This window comes from Onychostoma macrolepis, chromosome 11, assembly GCF_012432095.1.
Source record: "Onychostoma macrolepis isolate SWU-2019 chromosome 11, ASM1243209v1, whole genome shotgun sequence".
NCBI lineage: Eukaryota > Metazoa > Chordata > Actinopteri > Cypriniformes > Cyprinidae > Onychostoma > Onychostoma macrolepis.
In genome coordinates this window covers 27,509,114-27,533,800 of record NC_081165.1, presented here as the reverse complement: position 1 = coordinate 27,533,800, position 24,687 = coordinate 27,509,114, and the positions used below count along the sequence as shown (strand labels likewise).

Sequence of the window (24,687 nt, the reverse complement as noted above, 5' to 3'; positions counted from 1 at the left end):
ATATACTGCATGTGTGTGTATTTATATATACATAATAAATAAACACAATACACAAGCATATATTATGCAAACAAAACTTTTATTTTGGATTTTATTATGTTTGACAGCACTAATAATTTTATATATTTCTTTTAAGATTTTATTACATTTGATTTAAATTTTAAGAAAATAAATGACTAATATCAGCCCAAATATTTATATCTGTGCACCTTCTTAATTATTTAGTTTGATAATTTACATTTTAGTAATCTATATTCTTTTAATTTTATTAAACAAAATGTATGAAGAGTCTTCAGGTACATTCAGTATCTACTACACTGGTTACTACAAAATAAAAATGATATATATATATCTTTATTTACATATTTTAATTTTATTAAAATTATTTTATTTAAAAATGATATTACTAATATCTATCTATCTATCTATCTATCTATCTATCTATCTATCTATCTATCTATCTATCTATCTATCTATCTATCTATCTATCTATCTATCTATCAATAATAATTTTATTCCGGTCCTCACAAACAACTTTTCACAAAACAAATAAAAATACATAGTTACCGAAAAAGGTGTAGGCCGAAGCCTTGCTTATTACGCTTATTAATGTAAACAAAAACTTTTATTTTGCATGTGATTAATTGCGATTAATCATTTGACAGCACTAAATGTAGTATAATTTAGTTTGACATTAAATATAATTTTAGAAGTGCTTTTTTTTTTTTTTTAAGACTGTTTTTCCATTTTGATGTGAACAATATGATTGTGTTATTTGCTTAGAAAGTGAAGTAGAAATGTGAATTGATGTGAGTGTGTGTGTGTGTTTCAGTCGTGTGGAGCTGAAGAGACTGTGTGAGATCTTCACCAGGATGTTTGCAGATCCTCACAGCAAGGTGACCTTTCGTCATATTCATTCATTCACAGTTTTTAAATAATGTTTATGTTTGTTTTGACTTCTAATGCTGATGACTTTTGTTCTGTTTTATGTTCTGGTGTTGCTTTGGGCCGATGCATCAGAGAGTAAGTGTTTCAAACCTGAAAATCTTGGCAAACAAATACATTTTAAAAACTTAAAGATACTATTTATACCTTTGAGATACTATTATAGTTTTTAAAATCTATTTTAATAGTTTTTATTTTTGTATTTTCTGTTTTTGTTTTGTTTGTAGTTTCTATTTTGGTTCAAGTTTTAATAATGTTGTGTTATGGTCATTTTTATTATTTTTAAATGTCTTTTAATTTTATTCATTTTTAGTTTGTTTTTAGTTATTTTAATATATCATGTCAAGCTAAATGAGAAATATTGCCTTGTCAACTAGCTGAAATAAAATAATATTATATTATATTAATAAAGTTATTATTATATTATATTACATTATATTATATTATATTATTTGTGTATTTTGTTATATTTTTATGATTTTCTTAAAAGGTAAAGATGAATTTAAATATAAATTATAGTAACAGTAACAGTAGTAGTAATAATTGTGTGTATGTGTATGTATGTATATATATATATATATATATATATATATATATATATATATGTGTGTGTGTGTGTGTGTGTTTTAAATGTCTATAAAGTTTAAATTAAAATGTAATTAAATGTAAATAATTAAATAATTTTTATTTCATGTTTATTTTGAATTATTTTAGTACTTCAGCTTAAAAATATGAAAATAACACCTGAAATAAAATAATTGTAAAAATATATTTAAATGTATTTAAAAAAATTTCAATGTATTATTTTTATTTTAATGCATTAATTATTAATTCATACAGAATGTGCTGTTGCCTCCGAAAAGATGCAGCGGCCAAAGACTGACATTCGGTTCAGATGAAGTTGTGTGTGAGCGCCCCCTACAGCACAACAGCAGCGTTGCTAAAACACATCTCCCTGTGTGTCTGTCAGGTGTTCAGCATGTTCCTGGAGACGCTGGTGGACTTCATCACGGTGCACCGAGAGGATCTTCAGGACTGGCTCTTCATTCTCCTCACGCAGCTGCTGAAGAAAATGGGGGCCGATCTTCTGGGCTCCGTTCAGGCCAAAGTTCAGCGGGCCCTCGACGTCACCAGGTCTGAAACCAGCTCAGTTTGCCCTAGGGGTGTGCGATATTTACAAAAAATAATATCTTGATATTTTCTGTGATTTTATCGATAACGATAATTAGATGATATTTCGCTGAGTGTGTTATTGTGCTAATATCTTAAGGACTCCCGTGGACAGCTGACTCCTGAATTTTTTGATATTCTTTATATTCTGTGGTGGTCACTTCACACTGATAGAAATTAATCTTTTCCAATAAGTTTAAACTGATTTTTACATTTTATGCGCATTTTTACCTTTATAAAGCCATTTTTTCTAAACGTGTCCATTATCTTTTGAGTCAAATTCTTACATTTAATCAGTGAATTAGAATAATAAGACATTTTGGCTGTTACCAAGCAAATGAAATCAGTATCAATAAAATGAATCTTTGCAATGCAGAGGAAACACAGAAGCTGCGTCTGAAGTGGCTTGAATGCATTTAACCTGCAGTTACAAATGCATAAATAATGTGTTTATATTTTAAACATAAAACGTTGAATACTGATATTTGAAATTATTTAAATAATGAAAGATACTTTAAATGTGAAATTAAAACCGCCAGCAGGTGGCAGCAAGCCACTGTTAATAAGTGAGTCATTGCGATTGAACTGAATCATTCAGGAACGAAACACCATTATTTTTGTTGTCGAAATTGCGCAAAAACAGGAAATATGGTGTCTAAAACTTAAGACTCTTAATTAACTACTTCTTTATTGAACTGCTGTAAAAAAAAATCAATACCACATTTGTAATTTTTTTTAAATTGTAAATTTTTGGAGAAAAAACGGCACTCTTTGTGTGAAATTCACTAACTACATGAAGTGATATAAATATATACATTTTCTGCCCCCATGTCTTGAATTTGTGATCATTCTAAATGCATTTTAATAGACAGTGAAAGAATGCACTCTAAATGCACTTCACATAATGTAAGCGTGCACTCCGTACGGTGTGTTTTGAATGGTTTTTGTAAAATACTCGATAATGTAAAATTGTTAAAACTACACTGTAAAAAATGACCGTGAATTTAAAGGTAAAAGACTGTAAATATGCCACAATGAGTTCCCCTACTATATACGGTGGAAAACTGTATTGGCCATTACATGTAATTTTACGGTAGTATACCGTTTTTGGAAGTGAAAAAGAACGTATAATTTACAGTGAATAACCGTAAATTGACATTCCCAGAATTCCCTGCTTTTCTCATCACTTTCTCATCACCACCTGCTATTGGTGGTTATCAGTGTATTACAAAGGTACAAAACAGATTTCAGTACTTTAATAGGTTGATATATAAACATTATATCAGTTAATGAAATTACGGTATTTAAATGTAAATTTAAGTTTAAACCTAAAATGTTGCTACTGTATTTTTTACTGTAAAATTCTGGCAACCACAGCTGCCGTTTTTTTACCGTAAATTTTACTCAACGTTTTTTTACAGCGAACAACTACGACATTATCCAATTAGCCAATTATATATATCGCACACCCCTAGTTTGCTCTATAAAGCGTTCAAGAGTGTTCAGCAGTGAACTGTATTTCTGTATTTTTGTCCTGTAGTCGATGTTTATTTTCTTCTTTCCGACCTGGTTTTCGCAGGGACTCTTTTCCGTACGATCAGCAGTTCAACATCCTGATGCGGTTTATCGTGGATCAGACTCAGACCCCAAACCTCAAGGTTGGTCCGGACTTTATTTTCTCATTTCCCAACGTTTTCCTGCTCTGCTTCAGCTCATAACCAGTGTCCAAAAATAACTTTCAATGTCCATCAAACCACCAAATTAAAACATAATATTTGAAATGTACAATTTGAAATGAAATAGAAAATTACTATTTCAATAATGTTATGGAAAATAGCTGAATTATTAATAATTATAATAAATTTGCTTCCTTGCTGAATGTCTGGTTTATACATTTTCTATAATTGTCATTGAGCTTTTTTTTTTAAACTCCATTGTTAACACATTGTTAATGCATTTACTAATTTTAACTAACAATGAGCAATTTATTTGTTACAGTATTTATTAATCCTTATTATTTTTAGATAATATAAATACTGTTCATTGTTAGTTCATGTTGCTCAGACCCATTAAATATTAGCAAATATGTTTGACTGTAATAATGTATAAATAGATGTTGAAATTATTTTTAACTAAGAACAATAAATGGTAAGAAATCAACCTTATTGTAAACAGTGTTATATGGTATAACTGAAGTACTATTATAGATTTATTAATATTTTGAATTACTTTTTAATTTTGTTTTTAAAATATGTCTATATAGTTTTTATCAATATTTAAATATTTTTTCATGTAATTTTCGTTAAAGTTTTAGTAATTTTGTTATGTTTTTGTCTCTTCTTTTGTATTTTTTCTGCATAGTTTAATTAATTTTTATTTCAGTTTTAGTTTTTAGAACATTATGTTAAACTAAAAATATAAATGAGAAATGTTGCCTTGAAAACTAACTGAAATATAATAAATTTTTATATTTTATTTCATTTAACGTTTATTTTCAAATGTTTTATTCCTGTTAACTATAATAACTCTGATTGTAGTGTTATCAAACCATTCGAATGTCTTTGAATCATTCATGTTGATTATGAAGACATTTCCTAAGTCCTCATAATTAAAATAGCTTTAAAAACATACTAAACAACATTTTATTAAAAATGTAAAAATGGCTGTAGTTTTGTGTGAGGGGCAGGTTTAGGTGTAGAGTTAGGGCAAGGGGATAGAAAATACAGTTTGTACAGTAGAAAAAACATTACGCCTATGGAATGAACCCTTAAAACATAAAAACCAACATGTGTGTGTGTGTGTGTGTGTGTGTGTGTGAGAGCAGGTGAAGGTGGCCATCCTGAAGTACATCGAGTCTTTGGCTAGACAGATGGATCCGTCAGACTTCGTGAACTCCAGCGAGACGCGGTTAGCCGTCTCTCGAATCATCACGTGGACCACAGAGCCGAAGAGCTTGGATGTCAGGAAGGTCAGTGTGCTTTTCCTCTTCTCTTCGTTGAGGCTCCGGCTGAAGTCGGGTTTGTCAAAGTGAGCTGTGGTGTGTCTCAGACGCTTCATATCTGGCTGAACGAGGAGGCGCCGGGCAGGAGCTCCACTGTGGCCTCCCTGCCGGGGGAAAGTAACCTGGAGGAGAGATGTAAGCAGGTAGTGACCCTTGACCTTTGACCTCCTGACTGCCTGCGGAGGTCATGCCGGGCTTGTCTAACACTGCTGCTGTCTGGAGGGGTTTGATCTGATGTGTGATGATGTTTCAGCATGTTTCAGCTGATGACCGTCTTTCCTCATTTCTGAGCCACTAACACCTTTATCTGAAGCTCTTGAATGACCTTTGACCTTCGGCAGTGCAGATGATGTATTTACTTTGGCATGAAAAAAAAAACAAAAAAACAGGGATGTGAGGGACAGACGTTTAGTCCATTCATAAATAAAAACCTAAATAGTGTTACTTAACAAAAAAAAAAAAGACATAACAAAATTGCTAAACTTTTAACTGGAAAGAAAAAAATAATAAAATAAACATAAATGTATTACTTAAAAAAAAAAAAAACTAATTTTAAAACTAACTATTACATAAATTACTCAAATTTAACTGGAAATAAATACAAAATAAATTAAACCCAATTAGTATTATTTAAAAAACAAAAACTATTAAATAGAAACAGAATTATTAAACATTACACTGAAAATACATGACATAAAATTAGTACAATTTTAACTGCAAATAAATAAAAAGAAATTAAACCTAAATAGTATTATTTTAAAAACACAAAATAATAAGAAATAACATAATGAAATTACTCAAATTTAAACTGTAATAAAATGAAAATAAGTGAAACATAAAAAGTATTATTTAAAAACAAAAATTACATAATATTACTAAGCATGTAACTAAAATGAAAACTGATGATATAAAATAAAAATGTAAATAATTTAAAATATTAATAAAACTATAACAGTATATAAATAATACTAAAATAACACTGGTTCAAATATTTCCAGCGGACAAAAAAAACATGAAATGAAAATAAAAAATGAATGAGATGTGACCTATGACCTTACAATCTAAATATCTGTCCCTCACAGTCTTTATGCATTCACTTCAGATTCAACATGACGTCTACTCCTCACTAAGGTCCATTGGGATGTGTATCAAACTCATGTTATTGCAAGATTTTGAAATGCTTTTATTTGCACCCTAATCAGAGAAAGTGTGAAACGTCATTTTCTCTTCCTGTTGTGAAGTGACAAAGTCTCATATTGCCAGTTAAAGGCATCTCATTAGTGTTTTTTGTGCTGGTTGTGTGTTTCCAGGCTGCTCAGATGGTCCTGATCGCCCTGTTTGAGCTGAACACCCCAGAGTTCAGCATGCTGTTAGGTGCTCTGCCCAAAACCTTCCAGGACGGAGCCACTAAACTCCTGCACAGCCATCTGAAGAACAACAGTAACGCGACTGCAGTGGTACACACGCTGATCTCGCTCTCCGTCACCAATAGTGTGTTTAGGCACCACGCAAACCATGCAGTTTCTAGTTTCTTTCTAATTTCTAATTAGCCATTTAACAGTCCTCCTATGAGTGTCTGCATGTGTAATTCAATTTAGATGGTTTAATGTAGATTGTTCAGTGTCCGTGGTGTGAAAATGATGGCGAGCGATTCATGTGAACGGGGCTTGAGTTGTGAATGAAGGCGCGGATGCAGCCTCCGTGTTGCCAGATCCAGTTATTATAAGCATCTTTAGACTTGTTTTTTTTTTTTTTCAAATAATGATACTTTTTAGGAAGTTAATAAAGTTGCAGTTTTAGGGTTAGCGATATTACTATATTACTAAAGCACATTTATTCAAAACAATAAAATAACACTATCTTTGAAAAAAGTGCATAATGTTTAAAATAATGTTTATAAACCATTTATAATTAATTAAGTTGCTTAAACAGTTAGAAACAAAACAGCATCCTGTAAGTATAGTTTAATACAAAGGACCGAAAAGCAATCACAAAGAGCACTTTTTTCATTTAAAAACATGAGATGCAGTGGGATGCAGAAAAAACGCCATAAAGTCTGGAGACATGTTTTTTAAAAGATGACCTTACATTAATTTTACGTGGTTTTCTAAACATGCGGCTCTCTTGTGCGAGACGCGAGTGCAACGGTGATAGATGTTCTTCTTGAAAATGCGATTAAAATGCGTTCTGTGTGAACGGCTTGGTTTCACATAGACAAAATCTTTTCCGCAATATTTTGAATGAACAACGCAGCAGCCCCGCATCCAGTGGGTTCAACTGGATAGGCTAAAATAAGCATTAAAATGCAGTGACACCTGCATCGTCATCGCATCTTGTGTGCCACTGATAACGCTGACTGACGCTCACCTAAAAAAAAAATTATTTTAAATTCGAATTAATTTTTTTTGACAGCCCTACTCTAAACCTCTAAACACGCCCCTGTCTGTCACTGAATGTTACGATGTGCTGCTTGCTCACACGTCTGTGTCGTTTGTTCAGTCTCAGGCGTCTCCCAGCGGCAGCAGCAGTGTGGGACGCACCCCTCCACGACCCCCGGTGACCCGCAGCAGCCCGCTGACCTCACCCACCAACGGCTCGCACGGGGGACTCTCACCCAGGTACATCACCTCAAAACAACCATCTGTGAGGGCTGTGGGACATGAGCAGGACCACATGGAATCTGAGACTGCAGAAATAAGAAGAAAAACGCTGCAGAGTTATCCACTCATCAACGAAAATATTTATTTAAATAAATAAAAGCAATATTAAATATTTTAGTTTATTTTTTAAATGAGCATATTAATGATAAATAAATAATAACACTAATAATGTATTGTAAATATTATTGTTATTATTTTATTTATTATTATTAATCAATAATAAATATTTCATATTAAGTTTATAATATTCTCAGCTACTTTTCAGTGTTATTTTTTATTAATATTTTGAGTAGTTTTATGTGTATTGTTTTAATTTTAGTTAAAGTTAATTTAGCTGTTTTTGTCATTTTTATTCGTTTTTAATTTCTATATAGTGTTTACTAATTTGATTTATTAGTTTTAGTTTAATTAATTTCACATATTTTAAACTAAACTTCAAGTGTAACTATTGCTTGAAGTAAAAGAGAATGAAATAAAATAAGTTTACCTTTTTTATTTATTTTTTTATTTCAGGTAACTTTTATTTTATTTAAAGTAAAAACATATATATTTATTATGGTTTTATTTTAGTTGACAGTAATAACCCTGCAACACGTCACCTAAAATATGTTTCAGATATTTTAAACTAAACTTAAAGTGTAACTATTGCTTGAAGTAAAAGAGAATGAAATAAAATAAGTTTTATTTTTTTCATTTTTTTTTATTTCAGTTAACTTTTATTTTATTGAAAGCAAAAAAAAAGATATATATATTTTTTTTTATGGTTTTAATTTTAGTTAACAGTAATAACCCTGCTACACATCACCTAAAATATGTATTAAATATTTTTACAAATATTTTAATTAAATAATTTAAACATTTATTGTAATTAAAAAAAAAAGAAGATTATTTTATATTAAGAATATCATATTCTCGGCTACATTTAACACATTAAATCATATTTAATGTAATCTAATTACAACATTTATGTAAATACAACACAAACTGACACCAAAAATGCAGATTTCATCTGGTCCTGGTCATAACTCGAATCATAGGCTTTCTAATTGTCTTTTGCTCCAAAAGACAAACATTTGCTCTAGTGATTCTGTCCTCACCAGTAACCCATCTTTGAACATGGTTTTACACGCTTTAGTTTAATAACCGAAATGAATGAACAGTCATGTTTCACTCATCTTCAAACTCTCTGAAAGCAAATAGATGTTGATGCTATTTATATTTGTTTTTTAGGATGTTTTTTGTTTCTGCATGAACTAAAAAACAGCTTCTGCACTAAATGCACATCAAGAAATAACATGAAATCCATGTTATATTACTAATATTGCTCTGTTTTGGCATTTCAAAGGCTGTTGCATCTTATGTTGCAGATTGTAAATGTCTCTGTTTTTGTTGTGACGCAACACGATAATTTTTGTTTTGATCAGCCATGATAAGCGCTATTTTGTCAGTCGTTTTTCCACTTTTTTGTTATTGAAAGGAAAATTGAATTTTACAGTTGTTCCTAATACAGTAAATTTTGTTAAATAATAACATTTTGTGCTTTTTTGGCTGAAATGAGCAACAACAGTGACTGTAATTTCTTCAACAACTCAGATGTGTGAAGGGTGTTTATTTGTTATTTCTTTTAATAATTATTTCAAGAATTATTCTTTAACTTGTATATGTTTCAATGCTTCAAAATGCTGCCTGAAGTGACAAAATCTCAGCCATTCAGAATCAGTGTTATTTTAGTATCATTGATATACCATACTGTTGTAGTTTTTGTTAATATTTTGAATTAAATTTTATTTTTAGATTATCTGTTCATTTTATTTTAGGTGAAGCTTTAGTGATTTTGTTGTGTTTTTGTCATTATTATTAGTTTTTTAATATGTCTGTATAGTTTTTATTAAGTTTTAGTTATTTTATTTCTTAAACTAAATAACACTTAAACTAAATGAAAATGAGAAATGTTGCCGTGGCAGTTAGATGAAATATTTTATTTTAGTTTATGCTTATTTTATTTTTTATGGTTTTAGTTTTATTAGGCTTGTGGGCCAATCAGGTTTCATTGTGGGCGGAGTTTCCCAGCGCGCTGTAAAAAGTGATAAGTTGACTTAACTTAAAGAATTGAGGAAACCCGTTGCCTTAAAATTATTAAGTAAATAATAATAATAATAAAAAAATTTAAGTGAACTTTCAATTTTTTTAAATTATTATTTACTTAATAATTTTAAGGCAACGGGTTTCCTCAATTTTTTTAAGTTAAGTCAACTTATCACTTTTTACAGTGCACTATGCATAAAAACAGAAGCAACTAGGCCTATTTGTACTCACAGCTGGTTTGGACCAAAACTCACTTAAACTTGCAAGACGTGATGTATTGTTTGATGGCGTCGTGTTTGGTCAGGATACAGTAGTTAGAGAACTAGCATCTTTCACTGTTTCCTCTTTTCTTCCTCTCTTCCTCCTCTTTGTTTCTACACCTCCCTGCTCTCTCTTCATCCTCCTCTTCCTCTCGGCTCAGTCGTTTGTGGGGCCGGAGCTCAAAGTCTTCCTCTATCCTCCCTCCTCCCCACCCCGGCCCTGCCACCCCCCCTCTCCGGGCCTATCGGAGGGCGTATTCGCCCAGGTAACACACCTCGGCCCGGGCGTCAGGATACTAAGACATAAGAGCAGGAATCTCCTGCACAATTATTGGTTTTCCATTGGTAGTCTAATCAATCAAAGTCAATGCATGACATTTTAAAGAAATATTTTGGGTTTAAATGGACCCGGAATGTTCCTTTGAAGGCAAAACACTACAGGCAAACCCAGTGATCTTTTTCATGCACTGGTCAGTTTTGCTATTTTGCTTCCATAACATGTCTTATTTCAAACTAGAGGAAAGAAAGCATCCAAAATACACATTAAAAAAGTTAGTTCACCCAAAAATGAAAATTCTGTCATTAATTACTTACCCTCATGTCGTTCCAAACCCGTTAGACCTTCGTTCATCTTCGGAACACAAATTAAGATATTTTTGATGAAATCTGAGAGCTCTCTGACCCTGCATAGACAGCAACGCAACTGAAATGTTCCCAGGTCCAGAAACATAGCAAAGACATCGATAAACTAGTATTTGCGTCTGTAGATTTCAGTTACAATACATATCTTTAAAAATGTACTCCTGCACATCAGCAGCACTTACATACACTAAAATGTACAGTTTTATTCCTGTCTATATTTTAAAGGTTTTTAGTTTCATATATAATTCAAAAATGAATAAGTTTGTTATTGCATTTTTATGTACACTGTAAAAAGTGAAAGTTGACTTAACTTTAAAAAAATTGAGGAAACCCGTTGCCTTAAAATTATTAAGTACATAATAATAATAAATAAAGTTAAGTGAACTTGACAATTCAATTAACTTATTTTTTTAATTATCATTTACTTAAAAATGTTAAGGCAACGGGTTTCCTCAATTTTTTAAAGTTAAGTCAACTTATCACTTTTTACAGTGTATTTGCGTCTGTAGATTTCAATTACAATACATATCTTTAAAAGTTTTTTCTGCATCACTTCAGCAGCACTTAAATACAACAGAATTTACAGTTTTTTTTATATCTCTTTTTATAATATATATCTATATTCTGAAGGTTTTTAGTGAGGGGTTTGTTCATATGTCATTCACCTGGTTTTATACAACATATTTTTCATAAAAATTTGTTTTTGTTGTTGTTTTTGACAGTATTTTCTGATTTATGGAGAGATAAAAAGAGAAATCCAAATTTTTTTATATGTCAACAAAATCAAAACCAATTTTGAATCTGGCTTTATCCAAAATTCAGATTAGTGTTTATGCAATTTAGTACACATTTAATTAGATTATGTCTTACTTTCATATTCAAACATAGCATTTCAAGAAAATTTGTAAAACACAACTGTCTTAATGTGCTGTGAATAATCATCTGGGAAAAGTATATTTTTACACCGTTGACCTGTAGTGTCTTGCCTTGAGGGTGTTTTAACAATCCTAAAAATTTTGGTCAAACTTCAGTCTCATTATATTTGTCCCAGCGTGAGAGTCTGTGTCCCACATTTCTGTCACTTTTGTGACGTCTTTCTGTCTCTCATCCATCTGTTTTTTTTTTTTTTTTTTTGTTCCTGCTGCTTTTTGCTTCATGGTGGATGCAGATGTTTGTTTTGCGTTAATCTGTCTGTGTGAAATGTTTAAGATGTGTCACTTTGACTTTGCAGCTGAGCAGTAAATGCATTCATCACATCTGTGTGTCGTCTGTCCGCCTTGTGTTGTATGTTAAAGTCAAAGCATATGGAGTCACGCCTCACTCTGTCTGTGTGTGTGTGTGTGTGTGTGTGTGTGTGTGTGTGTGTGCAGTATGCTGGAGTACGACACCGAGAACATGAACTCAGAGGAGATCTTCAGCTCGTTGAGAGGTGTAACCGAAGCCATCCAGAGCTTCAGTTTCCGCAGTCAGGAAGACATACTCGAGCCCATCAAACACGACGGCAAGAGAGAAGATACGGTGAGTACCACCACCTTCAAGACTGTCCTCAAGATGTTGCTCCAGTGTGACAGTGGCTGACCCAAACTAATCAAACAAGCTGCAAAGCTTTTCATATTTTCATCTGAAATAGAAGATTAAGGCCTCAAAATGCTAAATATTTAGCAACTTGTAGCCTGTGATCAACAATAATTCCAGCAACTTTCAAAATGTAAACAACCTGACCATTTGAAAATAGCAATTATATTAAATGTATGTGAAGCTTAATATTGTCATATACATTTAACATAATTGCTTTTTTTTTTTTAAATGGCCAGGTTGTTTACATTTGAATAGATATTAGATTAATATTAAGTTTTTTTTTTTTTAATTAATACTTTTATTTTATGCATTAAATTGATCAAAAGTTACAGTAAACATTTATCTATTTCAAATAAATGCTGTTCTTTTGAACTTTCTATTAATCAAAGAACCCTGAAAAATAAAATGCATGACGGTTTCCACAAAAATATTGTGCAGCACAACTGTTTTCAACATTGATAATAATCAGAAATGTTTGTTGAGCAGCATATTAGACTGATTTCTGAAGATCATGTGACACTGAAGACTGCAGTAATGATGCTGAAAATACAGCTGCGCATCACAGAAATAAATTACAGTTTAACATATATTCACATAGAAAACAGCTGTTTTAAATTGAAATAATTTTTGATCAAATAAATGCTGCCTTGCTGATTTCTTTCTTCCTCAAACTGATTATATATTATATATATATATATATATATAATAATAATCTTTGTTTTCTATAGCGCCTTTAAATGTTACTTCTCAAAGCGCTTCATATAAACAAATAAAATACAGCATATAAAAATGATAAAATAAGCAAAATAAGAAAGCAAGGATGGATATAAATGATTTTGCAATAGAGTGTTTTACTTTTTCTGATTAATAGATGTTATGATCAGTCACTAGATTGAAGCTAAACAAGCAGGTTTCTCTTTCAGACCGGTCTGGCGTCGTCCGGTGTGGATCCTCGTCTGTCCGCTGGTGTGATGGAAGGAGGCCGGACCGCGCTGGACAACAAGACGTCATTATTAAACACACCGTCCCCTCGATCGTTCAGCGGCCCGTGGGCTCGCGAATACAACCCATACAACTACAGCGACTCCATCAGCGCCTACGAGAAAGGAGCGCTCGCCACGTTTGACGACGTGGAGCACATCCGAGATGGTAAATGAACAAACACATCAACGGAAGAATCACTTCGTGATGTTCACAGAAACAGGCCAACGTCTTTGGGTTTCTCTTACAGGTCGTCCACAGGACTGTGGAGAAAACAAAATCCTGCATCCGAAAGGTTTGTCTGCAGGTATGAGGAGGTTTTAAACTGTAAGAGCAAAAGTCAGCTTCTGTAAAATAAACATCTCCATTGATAAGTGTTATTTTAGCATCACTGATATACTATTATAGAGTATGTTTATATTTTGAATTAGATTTTCTTTTTATATTTTCGTGTTTGTGTTTTGTTTTGTGTTTTAAATATTGCTATTTAGGTTTTATTTATTAACTTTTTTTGTTTGCATTTTAATTTTAGTTTAATATTTTTTATTAATTTTGTTGTGTTGTTTTTGAGTTTTTTTGTTGTTTTAAATATTACTATTTAGGTTTATTTTTTAATTTATTTATTATTTTCTGTTTTCATTTTAGTTTAAAGTTTAGTATTTTGTCATGTTATTTTTATTAGTTTTTGTGTTTTAAATAAAACTATTTAGGTTTTATTTATTCATTATTTTTGTTTGCATTTTAATTTTAGTTTAAATTTTTATTAATTTTGTTGTGCTGTTTTATATAGTTTAAATATTACAATTTAGGTTTAATTAATTAATAAATTATTTATTCATTTATTTATTATTTTCTGTTTTCATTTTAGTTTAAAGTTTAGTATTTTGTCATGTTATTTTATTACTATTTAGATTTAATTCATTTTATGTATTCATTATTTTCATTATTCATTATTTTCTGTCTCCATTTTCATTTTAGTTAAATTCTTTGTCATTTTGCTGTGTTTTTGTTATTTTTATGTTTTTAAAGCCTATATAGTATTTATTATGTATTATTTGTTTTGTGTCAGTTATTTTAGTACTCCAAGTTAAAACTAAACAAAAATTAAATGTTGAAAGCTGAAACAAAAAAAAAATAATTTTTTTCCCTTAAAAATACATTTTATTTTATTTTTATATTTTTTTAACAGTTTTAGTTTAGTGTTAAGGTCCTTGCACACTGACTCCGAAATTTTCATATGTGTTTTTTTCCTATTCGTCATCCTTTCCTATCAAAATGCTTGCTATGGATGCGAAAACGCAGAAAATAGAACCTGATCCGAATTTTTTATGACGGACGAAAGTTTCAGAGGCAGTGTGTAAACACGATTGACACAACGTGAGGTCGTATTATTTCTTAACGTGCGAAAATTTCGAACGAGAAAAACCCTGCCATCGATAATGTATGAACATTTCAAAACAGTTCAGGCTTTAAAACGTATTATTAAAGATTTTCTATAAATACTTTCTAAGCACTGGCTGAAATATAAGGCTGCTGAAAAGTTAATGGTCACTGAATATTAAAAGCCTTTTCTGAGTCCTAAGTGTGATTCCATTATGCTTCAGTGATTCATACAGATGTGATTAGGTGCATAAATGTTCAGATTGTGTGTTTAATGTTGCTGACTGTGATTGGCCAGGACCCGGGCAGCACCTGGAGACGGTTGGTGACCTGCTGAAGGAGCTGTCCAATCACAGCGAGCGTGTGGAGGAGAGGCGGGCCGCTCTGCTGGAGCTGTTAAAGGTCACGCGTGACGACAGTCTGGCCGTGTGGGAAGAGCATTTCAAAACCATGCTGCTGCTGCTGCTGGAGACGCTGGGAGACAAAGACGTGAGAGACACACTCATATCACTCAATAATCAAAAATCTGACAGCACATGGTCCAACACTTAAAAACAGCACAGATGCATGCAGCTAAAGAACGGTTGTGTCCGTCCGCAGCACACCATCCGAGCGCTGGCTCTGCGCGTCCTGAAGGAGATCATGCGCAGTCAACCGGCGCGCTTCAAGAACTACGCAGAACTCACCATCATGAAAACCCTGGAGGCCCATAAAGACTGTCACAAAGAGGTGAGCCAGACGTCTCCACCAGAGGGCTGAAACTACTAAAAGTCCAGATATTTCTTGTTTTAATTCTCCCCCTCAGAGTCTGTTTTTGTCAGGATTCCCATACATGAAATATGAGGAAGCCTATTATAGTTAACAAATTAAACAGAAATTAAATTTGAAAATATATATATATTTTATTTCAGCTAGTTGCAAGTCAATATTTCTCATTTTCGTTGAGTGTAACTTAGGCATGGAACGATTTGATGATAAATCGTGATAAAATTCCCTATGGTTAGTATTACCGTTTGATATTTTAATCATGTTTTAATCATTAAAACCAGCATACAGCATACAGAGTAGTTCTGTTAAGCTGGGAGGTTTTAAAAGAGTCCTAAGGAATTTTTAATAATAAAAAAAAAAAACATAAAACATATATATATATATATATATATATATATATATATATACACACACTGTATATTATAACCAGGATTCATGTATATGATATATGAGGAAGCCTCATTCAGGGTTATTATCATGAACTAAATCTAAAAGAAAACACTTTAACTTATTTTATTTCAGCTAGCTGCCAAAGCATTTCTCATTTTTATTTAGTTCAAGCTGAAATACTAAAATAACTAAAGCTAAAAAAAAAAAAAACTTTATTAAAACTAATAAAAATGCCAAAAATGCACAATAAATTTACTAAAACTTTAACTAAAATATTACATTAAATTTAATTCTAAATCAAAATATTCACAAAAACTGTTATAGTTCACTGGATATAAAGAATGTGAAACCTGAAGATCATTCAGCTCTTAAAACTTCTGAAATCCTGAAATTAAATTGTTTTCATTTTAGTTATAATAATTTTACTTAATTTTATTTTAGTATCGTTGACTAGTTTTGAATACAATTTTTTTTTAAAGGTTTTTTAAGGTTTGTATAACTTTATATATTAATTTTATTTCAGTTTTAGTTTCTGTGATTTTAGTATATGAAGTTAAACTAAATCAAAATGAGGAATGTTGACTTGGCATTGCTGAAATAAAATTTACATTTACATTTACATTCAGCAGATGCTTTTATCCAAAGCGACTTACAGTTGGGGAATACATCAAGCGATTCATCTTAAAGAGGCAAACAGACACAGGAAGTGCTCGTAATGCCAAGTTTCAAGCATTGTTCAAATAAGTACAAGCTAGACAGGGAAATATTAAAGAAAAGAGAAAACAAAGGGTTTTTTATGTTGTTTTTTGTTTTAATTTTATATTTTATTGTATTATATTAAATAAATATTTTGCTTTTTTTTTTTTTTAGTTTTTGCTAACTATAATAACCCTGAAATATATTTTATATACATGAAAAACTTTGAAAAAAAAAAAATGTGTATTTACAGAAACATATTAGTCTAAATGGTGGCCTTGAAATGTAGACAATGTAGAGCGTTCGAGTCAAAATAGTTGAGAAGCGCTGCTCTGAAATCAATCATTTCCTCTTTAACGTCAGTGCAGGAAGCAGGCGTGTCTTCTGTGCTGTTTGTCTGAGGCTCGTGTCTCCGCAGGTGGTGCGGCGGCAGAAGAAACGGCGTCCACGCTGGCCGGATCCATCCACTCGGAGCAGTGCATCAAAGTGCTGTGTCCCATCATCCAGACGGCCGACTATCCCATCAACCTCGCCGCCATTAAAATGCAGACCAAAGTAATCGAACGCATTCCCCAGGATTCCCTGATTCCACTCCTGCCCGACATCATCCCGGGACTCTTACAGGTACACACACACACACACGTTTGTTTTTGTGAAAAGTTTGGACATCCCATAGGTGTAATGGTTTTTATACTGTACATACTGTATGTGTTATTGCTCTACACCAACCCTACACCTAAACCTACCCCTTACAGGAGACTGTCTGCTATTTCAGATTTTCAACACACTCCATTCTGTGTGATTCATAAGCGTTTTGAAAAGTGGGGACATGGAGTAATGTCCTGAAAAGTCACCTTCTCCTTGTAATACCTGTCATACCCTTGTCATTATACACATTTATATCCTGATTTGTCACAAAACGCACACACACACACACACACACACTCACTCACTCACTCGCATGCACTCACTTGCACGCACGCACACACGCACGCTCTCACACACACACTCACGTATTCACACACACACGCGCGCAAACAAACGCACTCACTCACACACACTCACACTCACACTCACACACACACACACACACCTATCTGCTCTCACACACACTCACTCACTCACTCACTCGCATGCACTCACTTGCACGCACGCACACACTCACACACACACACACACACCTATCTGCTCTCACACACACACACACACACACACACACACACTCACTCACACACACACTCACTCACACACACACACGCAAACAAACGCACTCACTCACACACACTCACACACACACACACACACACACACACACACACACACACACACACACACACTCACACACACACACTCACACACACACACACACACACACACACTCACACACACACACACACTCACTCACTCACTCACTGCATGCACTCACTTGCACGCACGCACACACACACACACTCACACACACACACTCACGTATTCACACACACACACGCAAACAAACGCACTCACTCACACACTCACACTCACTCACACTCACACACACACACACACACCTATCTGCTCTCACACACACTCACTCACTCACTCACTGCATGCACTCACTTGCACGCACGCACACACTCACACACACACACACACACACACACACACACCTATCTGCTCTCACACACACACACACACACACACACACACTCACACACACACTCACACACACACTCACGTATTCACACACACACACGCAAACAAACGCACTCACTCACACACACTCACACACACACACACACACACACACACACACTCACACACTCACACACACACACACACACACACACACACACACACACACACACACACACACACACCTATCTGCTCTCACACACACACTCACACACACACTCACTCACTCACTCGCATGCACTCACTTGCACGCACGCACACACGCACGCTCTCACACACACACTCACGTGTTCACACACACACGCGCGCAAACAAACGCACACACACACACACACTCACACTCACTCACACACACTCACACACACACTCACACACACACACACTCACACACACACTCACACTCACACTCACTCACACACACACACACACACACACACACACACACACACACCTATCTGCTCTCACACACACTCACGCACACACACACACACACACACACACACCTATCTGCTCTCACACTGATGAAAACGGCGAGATGAACGTGTGTGTGTTTCAGGGTTATGATAACACCGAGAGCAGCGTACGCAAGGCCAGTGTGTTTTGTTTGGTGGCCATTTATTCTGTCATCGGTGAAGATCTGAAGCCTCACCTACAGCAGCTGACCGGCAGCAAGGTCAGATATTATTTCTTTGGTAGCTTGTTGCAGTGCATTCTGGGAAACCGTGATACATTTATTTTTCAGGATTCACAGATGAATAGAAAGTTTAAAAGAACAGCATTTATTTGAAATAGACATTTTTGTAACATTATAAATGTCTGCACTGACACTTTTGATCAATTCAGTCCCTCTGTGCTGAATAAAAGTATTGTTTTCTTCGAAAATATAAACATTTCTTACTGACCTCAAACTTTTAAATGATAGTGTATATGTGATGTATGTTTTGTTTTTGTTTTTTTTGGCCTAGAAATAAGGTCTCTTAGAAAGCAGCATAATGTTCCAGTGTTATTTTAGTATTATTGTTATACTATAATAGATTTTGTAAATGGGTTTTATTTTAATTTCACTTTTTACAGTTTTAGAATTTTTTTTTTTTTTTTCATTTTTAGTTTGTTTTTTAAATTTGTCTATAGCTTTTATTAGGTTTTTAGTTTAGTTTGAGTTATTTTAGGACTTCAACTTTAAAAAAAAAAAGAAAAAAAAAAAAAAGAGAAATGTTGCCTTGGCAACTAGCTGAAATAAATGATTTTTTTTAAATATATTTTTTTAAATTTCTTGTAATGTTATTTCAAGTATAGAGTGATTTTACCGTTTTAGTAATTTTGCGCGAGTTTTCAGCGGTGCAGCTGTGATCCCTTATAATACTGTGTATTTAGGCGGCTTGCGTGTCTGATTTTCTCTCTACAGATGAAGCTGCTGAATCTGTACATCAAGCGAGCTCAAACCACCACCAGCAACAGCAGCAGTTCTTCAGACGTCTCGTCTCACAGCTGAATCACTCCTCCATGCCTCCTCAAGCGCTCTCCCATGATTTTGCACATTTGCGAGTAGATCTCTAGCTGCACATGTGCATTCGCTTTATTAAAGGGCACGTGATTCATTGAACAGGTGCAAACACTTACACCATTCAACCAGAGCCCGCTGAGCTTTGTGTTCGGCTGCGTTTGTCCAACATACTGTGTGTGTGTGTGTGTGCGCAGCAGTCGTGCCTCTGTGTGTAAGAGAAACTGTTTTTATTGCTCATTTACCGTTGCTGTGGCGTTTATCGTCCTCATATTCAAAGCACACATAATGTTCTGTCCGATCGGCCAATCAGGAGTCGTCTTACCTCTCATTAGTGAATGTAACGCCCTTTTTTACGTCTTTAACTCTGCTGCCTCAAGTTCTCTAGGACGCTCTTTTAGTGACGACATTCATTTTTGGGCATTTAAGAATATGCAAGAACCGAGATTGTATTTGTACAGCATTTGTTTTATTTTCGGCCAACAGGCGAAGAGCTTTTGACTCTAAGAACGATGAATATTAGCACTAATTTAGTTCAAAATCTCACATTCCAGCGCCGCACAGAAGAACCATGATTATTTTAACACTAACATGGAGATTTATGATAAATGCGTCTCCTTTTGTGATTTAAGGACCACATTGATGGTTTTTTGTGTCCAAAATATACAAATTGATAATTTGAGAAATAAATAATTCAGTGAGAAAGTATAAGAATCTTCCTCAGAAATGATCTAAAACAAAACTGAATCAATTCATTAAAGATTCACTTACACACACGCACTAAATTTATGATATAAAACAACGTAAAAGCAGAATTCTAAACTTTTTAGAGCGATAATTGTAACTAAAAATAATCCAAATTGGATGTTTACGAGTTAAATTGCTGTTTTAACCCAGTTGTTGTGGTTTAGGAAGGTTTGTGCCGTTTAAAGTGCTCTGTTAGTCTTTTTGTACCTTTGGTGCTTAAATGAATCACTCTGTGCTTTTGCTGGACGTTTAACTTCAGATTTCATGTGTTTTTCCTTTCTTCGCTTTGATTTTAAAGGCCTTACAGCGGTTTGTGAAAAGAAAGTCACATTATTCAGTCTTGTTAGAAATCCCAAAGAACATTCCACACAAAAAAAGGTGTTTTTGTGGAGAGAATCATCTACAATCCTTCTAGCAATGATTTATTTAGATGAAAAAAGATAATATATTTTAAAGGTTTCTGATTTAGGAGATTTCTGGACTCTGCATGCAGGCAATCGATTCAGTCTTTCACTACACAAACGCCACTACCGTTCAATTCATTACACGTGAAGCTAAGAGAATCAAATATGATCTTTGTAAATACTTTATAGGGCACTACATACAGACCTGCTTGAATCTTTAACTCGGTTTGACAAGAGCAGCTCGGATCATTGAGTAAACCCCTAGTTAACTGGATGAAGTTGGTTAACTGAAGGGAGTTTTGCATTAACGCTTTGCTAATGGCGGTAGATTGAGACATAGAGCTTCACATGCTGCGCATGCTTATGTTTAATATCCACGTCTGTATTTATTTGACACTGCGGCTGTATATATGACCTGGTTTTGTTCACGCTCACCTGTGTAGAATTTGCTCTCGATAAACCAAACCTGAGTTTTCCACTTCTGTGTCTGCGTGAGTTTTATTTTGTGTCATTATTGCACTGAATGTGATATGAATGATTTCTGATTATGCAGCGGCTTGTCATCTGTTCTTTAAATATTCATCCAGGTGTTGATATTGAGGTTATTGATGGTGATTCACTGCTGGTTTAATGCTGACGTCTCTGCGTTTCCTCATTCGGATCTGTCAGTCAGGGATTGTGATGAAGAGACATGCAATGTTTTTAATTGCAGGATGTTTCGTCATAGCAGGAAACTTCAGTTGAATAATATAATTCATTAATGGCCAAATAATGATTTACTTTTTATATATGGATAATAAAAATAATAGAAAACAATAGAAATAGAATAATGTCATTTTATTCGATCTGATGTTTCAACATTAACCATCTACTGTGATTATCAATAGGCTATCTTTTAATAATTTACCTTTGCATTGTGTAAATTTGAAGCATTTGAAATGGAGAATTTGGTCTTAAATATGTTAAATTATCAATATCCTTTCATAATTTATAGAATAATTTACTTTTGCATTTTGCAAATTTAAAATGGAGAATGTGATCTTAATGAAGGGCGTTGATTCTGGCATTGGCGGGGACGTAACGGCAGACAGCGGACATTTAATTGTTTGATCAACATTATTGCTAGGGATAATTTAGTAGTGTCTGATATCGGTAAGATCATGTCAGAGCGTCTCTACTAAATTCTACACCCTTGAAAATCATAACAAGTGTCTGACTTTGGAAACTATATCTCTCCTTAAATATGAAGAGATCAGACAACAGATTCATGAGTTACTGTTCATCCCATGTGTCCACTTAAGGTGTAAATTAATTATTATTATTCATTTTTTTTTACCTGGTAACACGTCCCTTACAAATATTCACCATGGTTGTACTCCAAAAAAAAAAAAAAAAAACATGGTAACCAATTAGTGAATTTGTGAACCATGAATTTCTAACTGTTTAATAAAAAAGAAAACAGAATAAAGGATTCACGAAACCGCTCCGAAGTTCCGTTCTGAATAATGACTCGTGAACCATTATTTTAGATCAAGACTCGTAGCGCTGATCCAGAATCATTCAATTCGTGAAATGATTCACGAACCCGCGAATCATGCGATAACCGATCCGATTGGAGCTCTTCGAAACAGTATCATTTTGCGATGGAGTGGTTTAACTGACTATATATTATATATAATTATATATATATATATATATATATATATATATATATATGTATGTCGAAATTAAATTGCTCTTTTGAACTGGTTTTTGCTAGTGAATCGCTTGAACTGATGAAGTCACGAGTTTAAATCACTCAATTGATTCGGTTTGTCTGTTCCTCTTTTTGTGTCTTCAGTCATGTTTAAATGACACTTTCAGCACCGCTACCAGCTTAGCTCACTAGTTTTATGACATTAACTGAAATAAGTGAAAAAAGTATGATGTTTACAAATAAAACATCAATATTTCCATACCAAAGATAACATCCAACACAAATCTATGAACATATTGAGGTGAGGTGACCGGTTTACTGCTAACTAGTGAAACACTCCATTAATATAACATTAAAATACATGTTCGATGGAAACATTGTGTTTTATGATGGAGTTTGTAGTTCAATAGAATTCACTATATTTGAAATAGTTTGAGCTGCAGTTCAATAGAAATCAGTGGAGAGCATCCAGTTACTTGTATGTATTGTAATACATATTTGAGAAATGATTGTATCTGATTGTGTCTATATAGAGTGATAGTCAATGTAAAAAGAGCAGATGAACACAAAACAGCAGAAAAACAAAGTTAAAGAGGCTAAACGTTATCATTCAGCTGAACTCTGCTCATATCTTTCAAACACTTCGTAATGTATTAGTGTATTTCTTTAACTTCTCAGGTAATATCAATGGTGTGACCTATTTTCAGATGCGGCCAAAATTACAACAGTGGTTACATGCACTTATATTTGATTGATTGATCAAAATTATTGCTAGGGACAATTTAGTAGTGGCTGGATATTGGTAGGGACATGTCACTGAATTCTACACCCTTGATCTTAAATGTTAAATGATCAATATCCTGGAATAATCTGAATGTAAATTATGCAAATTTAAATTTGATAGAATTGGAGAACTTGATCTTGAAGCTTGTTAAAATGATCAATACCTTTGGATGCTGTACAAAGTTTAATTTAAGAATTGGATCTGAAATACGTTTGATTGTCATGAAAATAATGTCACAATGCCAGAAATCAAAAATATATATATATTTTAGTTGATTTTGGGTGGAATATGACCAGAACATGTGAGACTGCGTTAAACCTCTCAGAAAGTCTCTCTCTGGCTCTGCTTCTCTCTGTCTGTCCGGCAGAAGGTCAGGGTGTCAGTAATGAGATGCTCTTTCATCTGTCACTCTGATGTCTGAAGACTCGCTGGACTTTCACTCCGCACCTTCACAAGTTTCAGTCTTTGTAGTCGTTACCTGCACGTCATTCTGTCCTTTGGTTATCTTACTGCTGCTTTTCTATCTTACTATGTACTTTTAATGGATTTATTGTTTAATAAGAAGTGACATGAAATCCACGATTGACTTTTGGAAGTTTATGTCTGGAGAATTATTCATTATGAAGGTAATCTCACTTCTGTGTCCCACCAGCAGGTGGAGATAAAACGAAGCTGAAGCTCTTGAAGGAGCAGATTCTAGCATACTGCATACTGCACACTATATACTCAAGGGTCATGACTTTGCATTTGGATTCACTTTATAGAGATTTATAGAGAGTGTTATGTAATTACACTGTGGGGAAAATGGTGTATAATTTACTTTAAAATAATTTTGACTCATAAATCACATTAAATTTAATGTGACATTTTAAAGTATAAAGACAGTATTTTACAGAAAGAATAGTATTTTCTTGTAAAACCTACCCCAATAATGTTTTATAACTTAAAACATTCTATTTTTTATTAAGTTCCATGATTTTTTTTTTTTTTTTTTTTTTACATTTTAAAATTCCTTGATATTTCATGTTCTACATGAACCATGTACTGGTGTTTATTATTTTAGTCTACGTGAAACAGCATGTGGCATATGCCATGTTAAATATTTCAAACATTATTGCAAAGTAGAAACAACACGCGTTTGAAATGCATAAAACATGAAAGGAAAGAGTTGGAGGTGTGGAATTGTTATCTTAAAAATAAGTTTGTAATCTAAATTTGTATGATCAAATAATGAGTCAAAAAAGAAATGGGCCTAATTTTGGCATATATTTTGTAGTATGCATAATGCAGTTCTTTACTTAACATTTACAAACTTCACAAAGTCT

General features: G+C 33.4%; 1 protein-coding gene across 3 annotated transcripts in view; it reads left to right on the top strand.

The window, feature by feature from the left end:
* The window catches only part of LOC131549104 (CLIP-associating protein 1-B), a 69,370-nt gene extending 48,010 nt beyond the window's left edge, over positions 1 to 21,360 (top strand). For 2 of the 3 annotated variants that reach the window (XM_058790932.1, XM_058790931.1), the window contains 14 exons: positions 833 to 896; positions 1,916 to 2,079; positions 3,695 to 3,773; positions 4,940 to 5,083; positions 6,427 to 6,573; positions 7,616 to 7,734; positions 12,134 to 12,281; positions 13,265 to 13,490; positions 13,573 to 13,629; positions 15,001 to 15,191; positions 15,303 to 15,431; positions 16,920 to 17,180; positions 18,787 to 18,903; positions 19,636 to 21,360. In XM_058790932.1, the coding sequence (XP_058646915.1) occupies positions 833 to 896; positions 1,916 to 2,079; positions 3,695 to 3,773; positions 4,940 to 5,083; positions 6,427 to 6,573; positions 7,616 to 7,734; positions 12,134 to 12,281; positions 13,265 to 13,490; positions 13,573 to 13,629; positions 15,001 to 15,191; positions 15,303 to 15,431; positions 16,920 to 17,180; positions 18,787 to 18,903; positions 19,636 to 19,722 (1,933 nt within the window). In that variant the 3' untranslated portion in view covers positions 19,723 to 21,360. Of the gene's footprint in view, positions 1 to 832; positions 897 to 1,915; positions 2,080 to 3,694; positions 3,774 to 4,939; positions 5,084 to 5,163; positions 5,260 to 6,426; positions 6,574 to 7,615; positions 7,735 to 10,282; positions 10,388 to 12,133; positions 12,282 to 13,264; positions 13,491 to 13,572; positions 13,630 to 15,000; positions 15,192 to 15,302; positions 15,432 to 16,919; positions 17,181 to 18,786; positions 18,904 to 19,635 lie in introns of all 3 variants that reach the window. The other variant, XM_058790930.1, reaches the window with a different exon arrangement.
* The last annotated feature ends 3,327 nt before the right edge of the window (positions 21,361 to 24,687 follow it).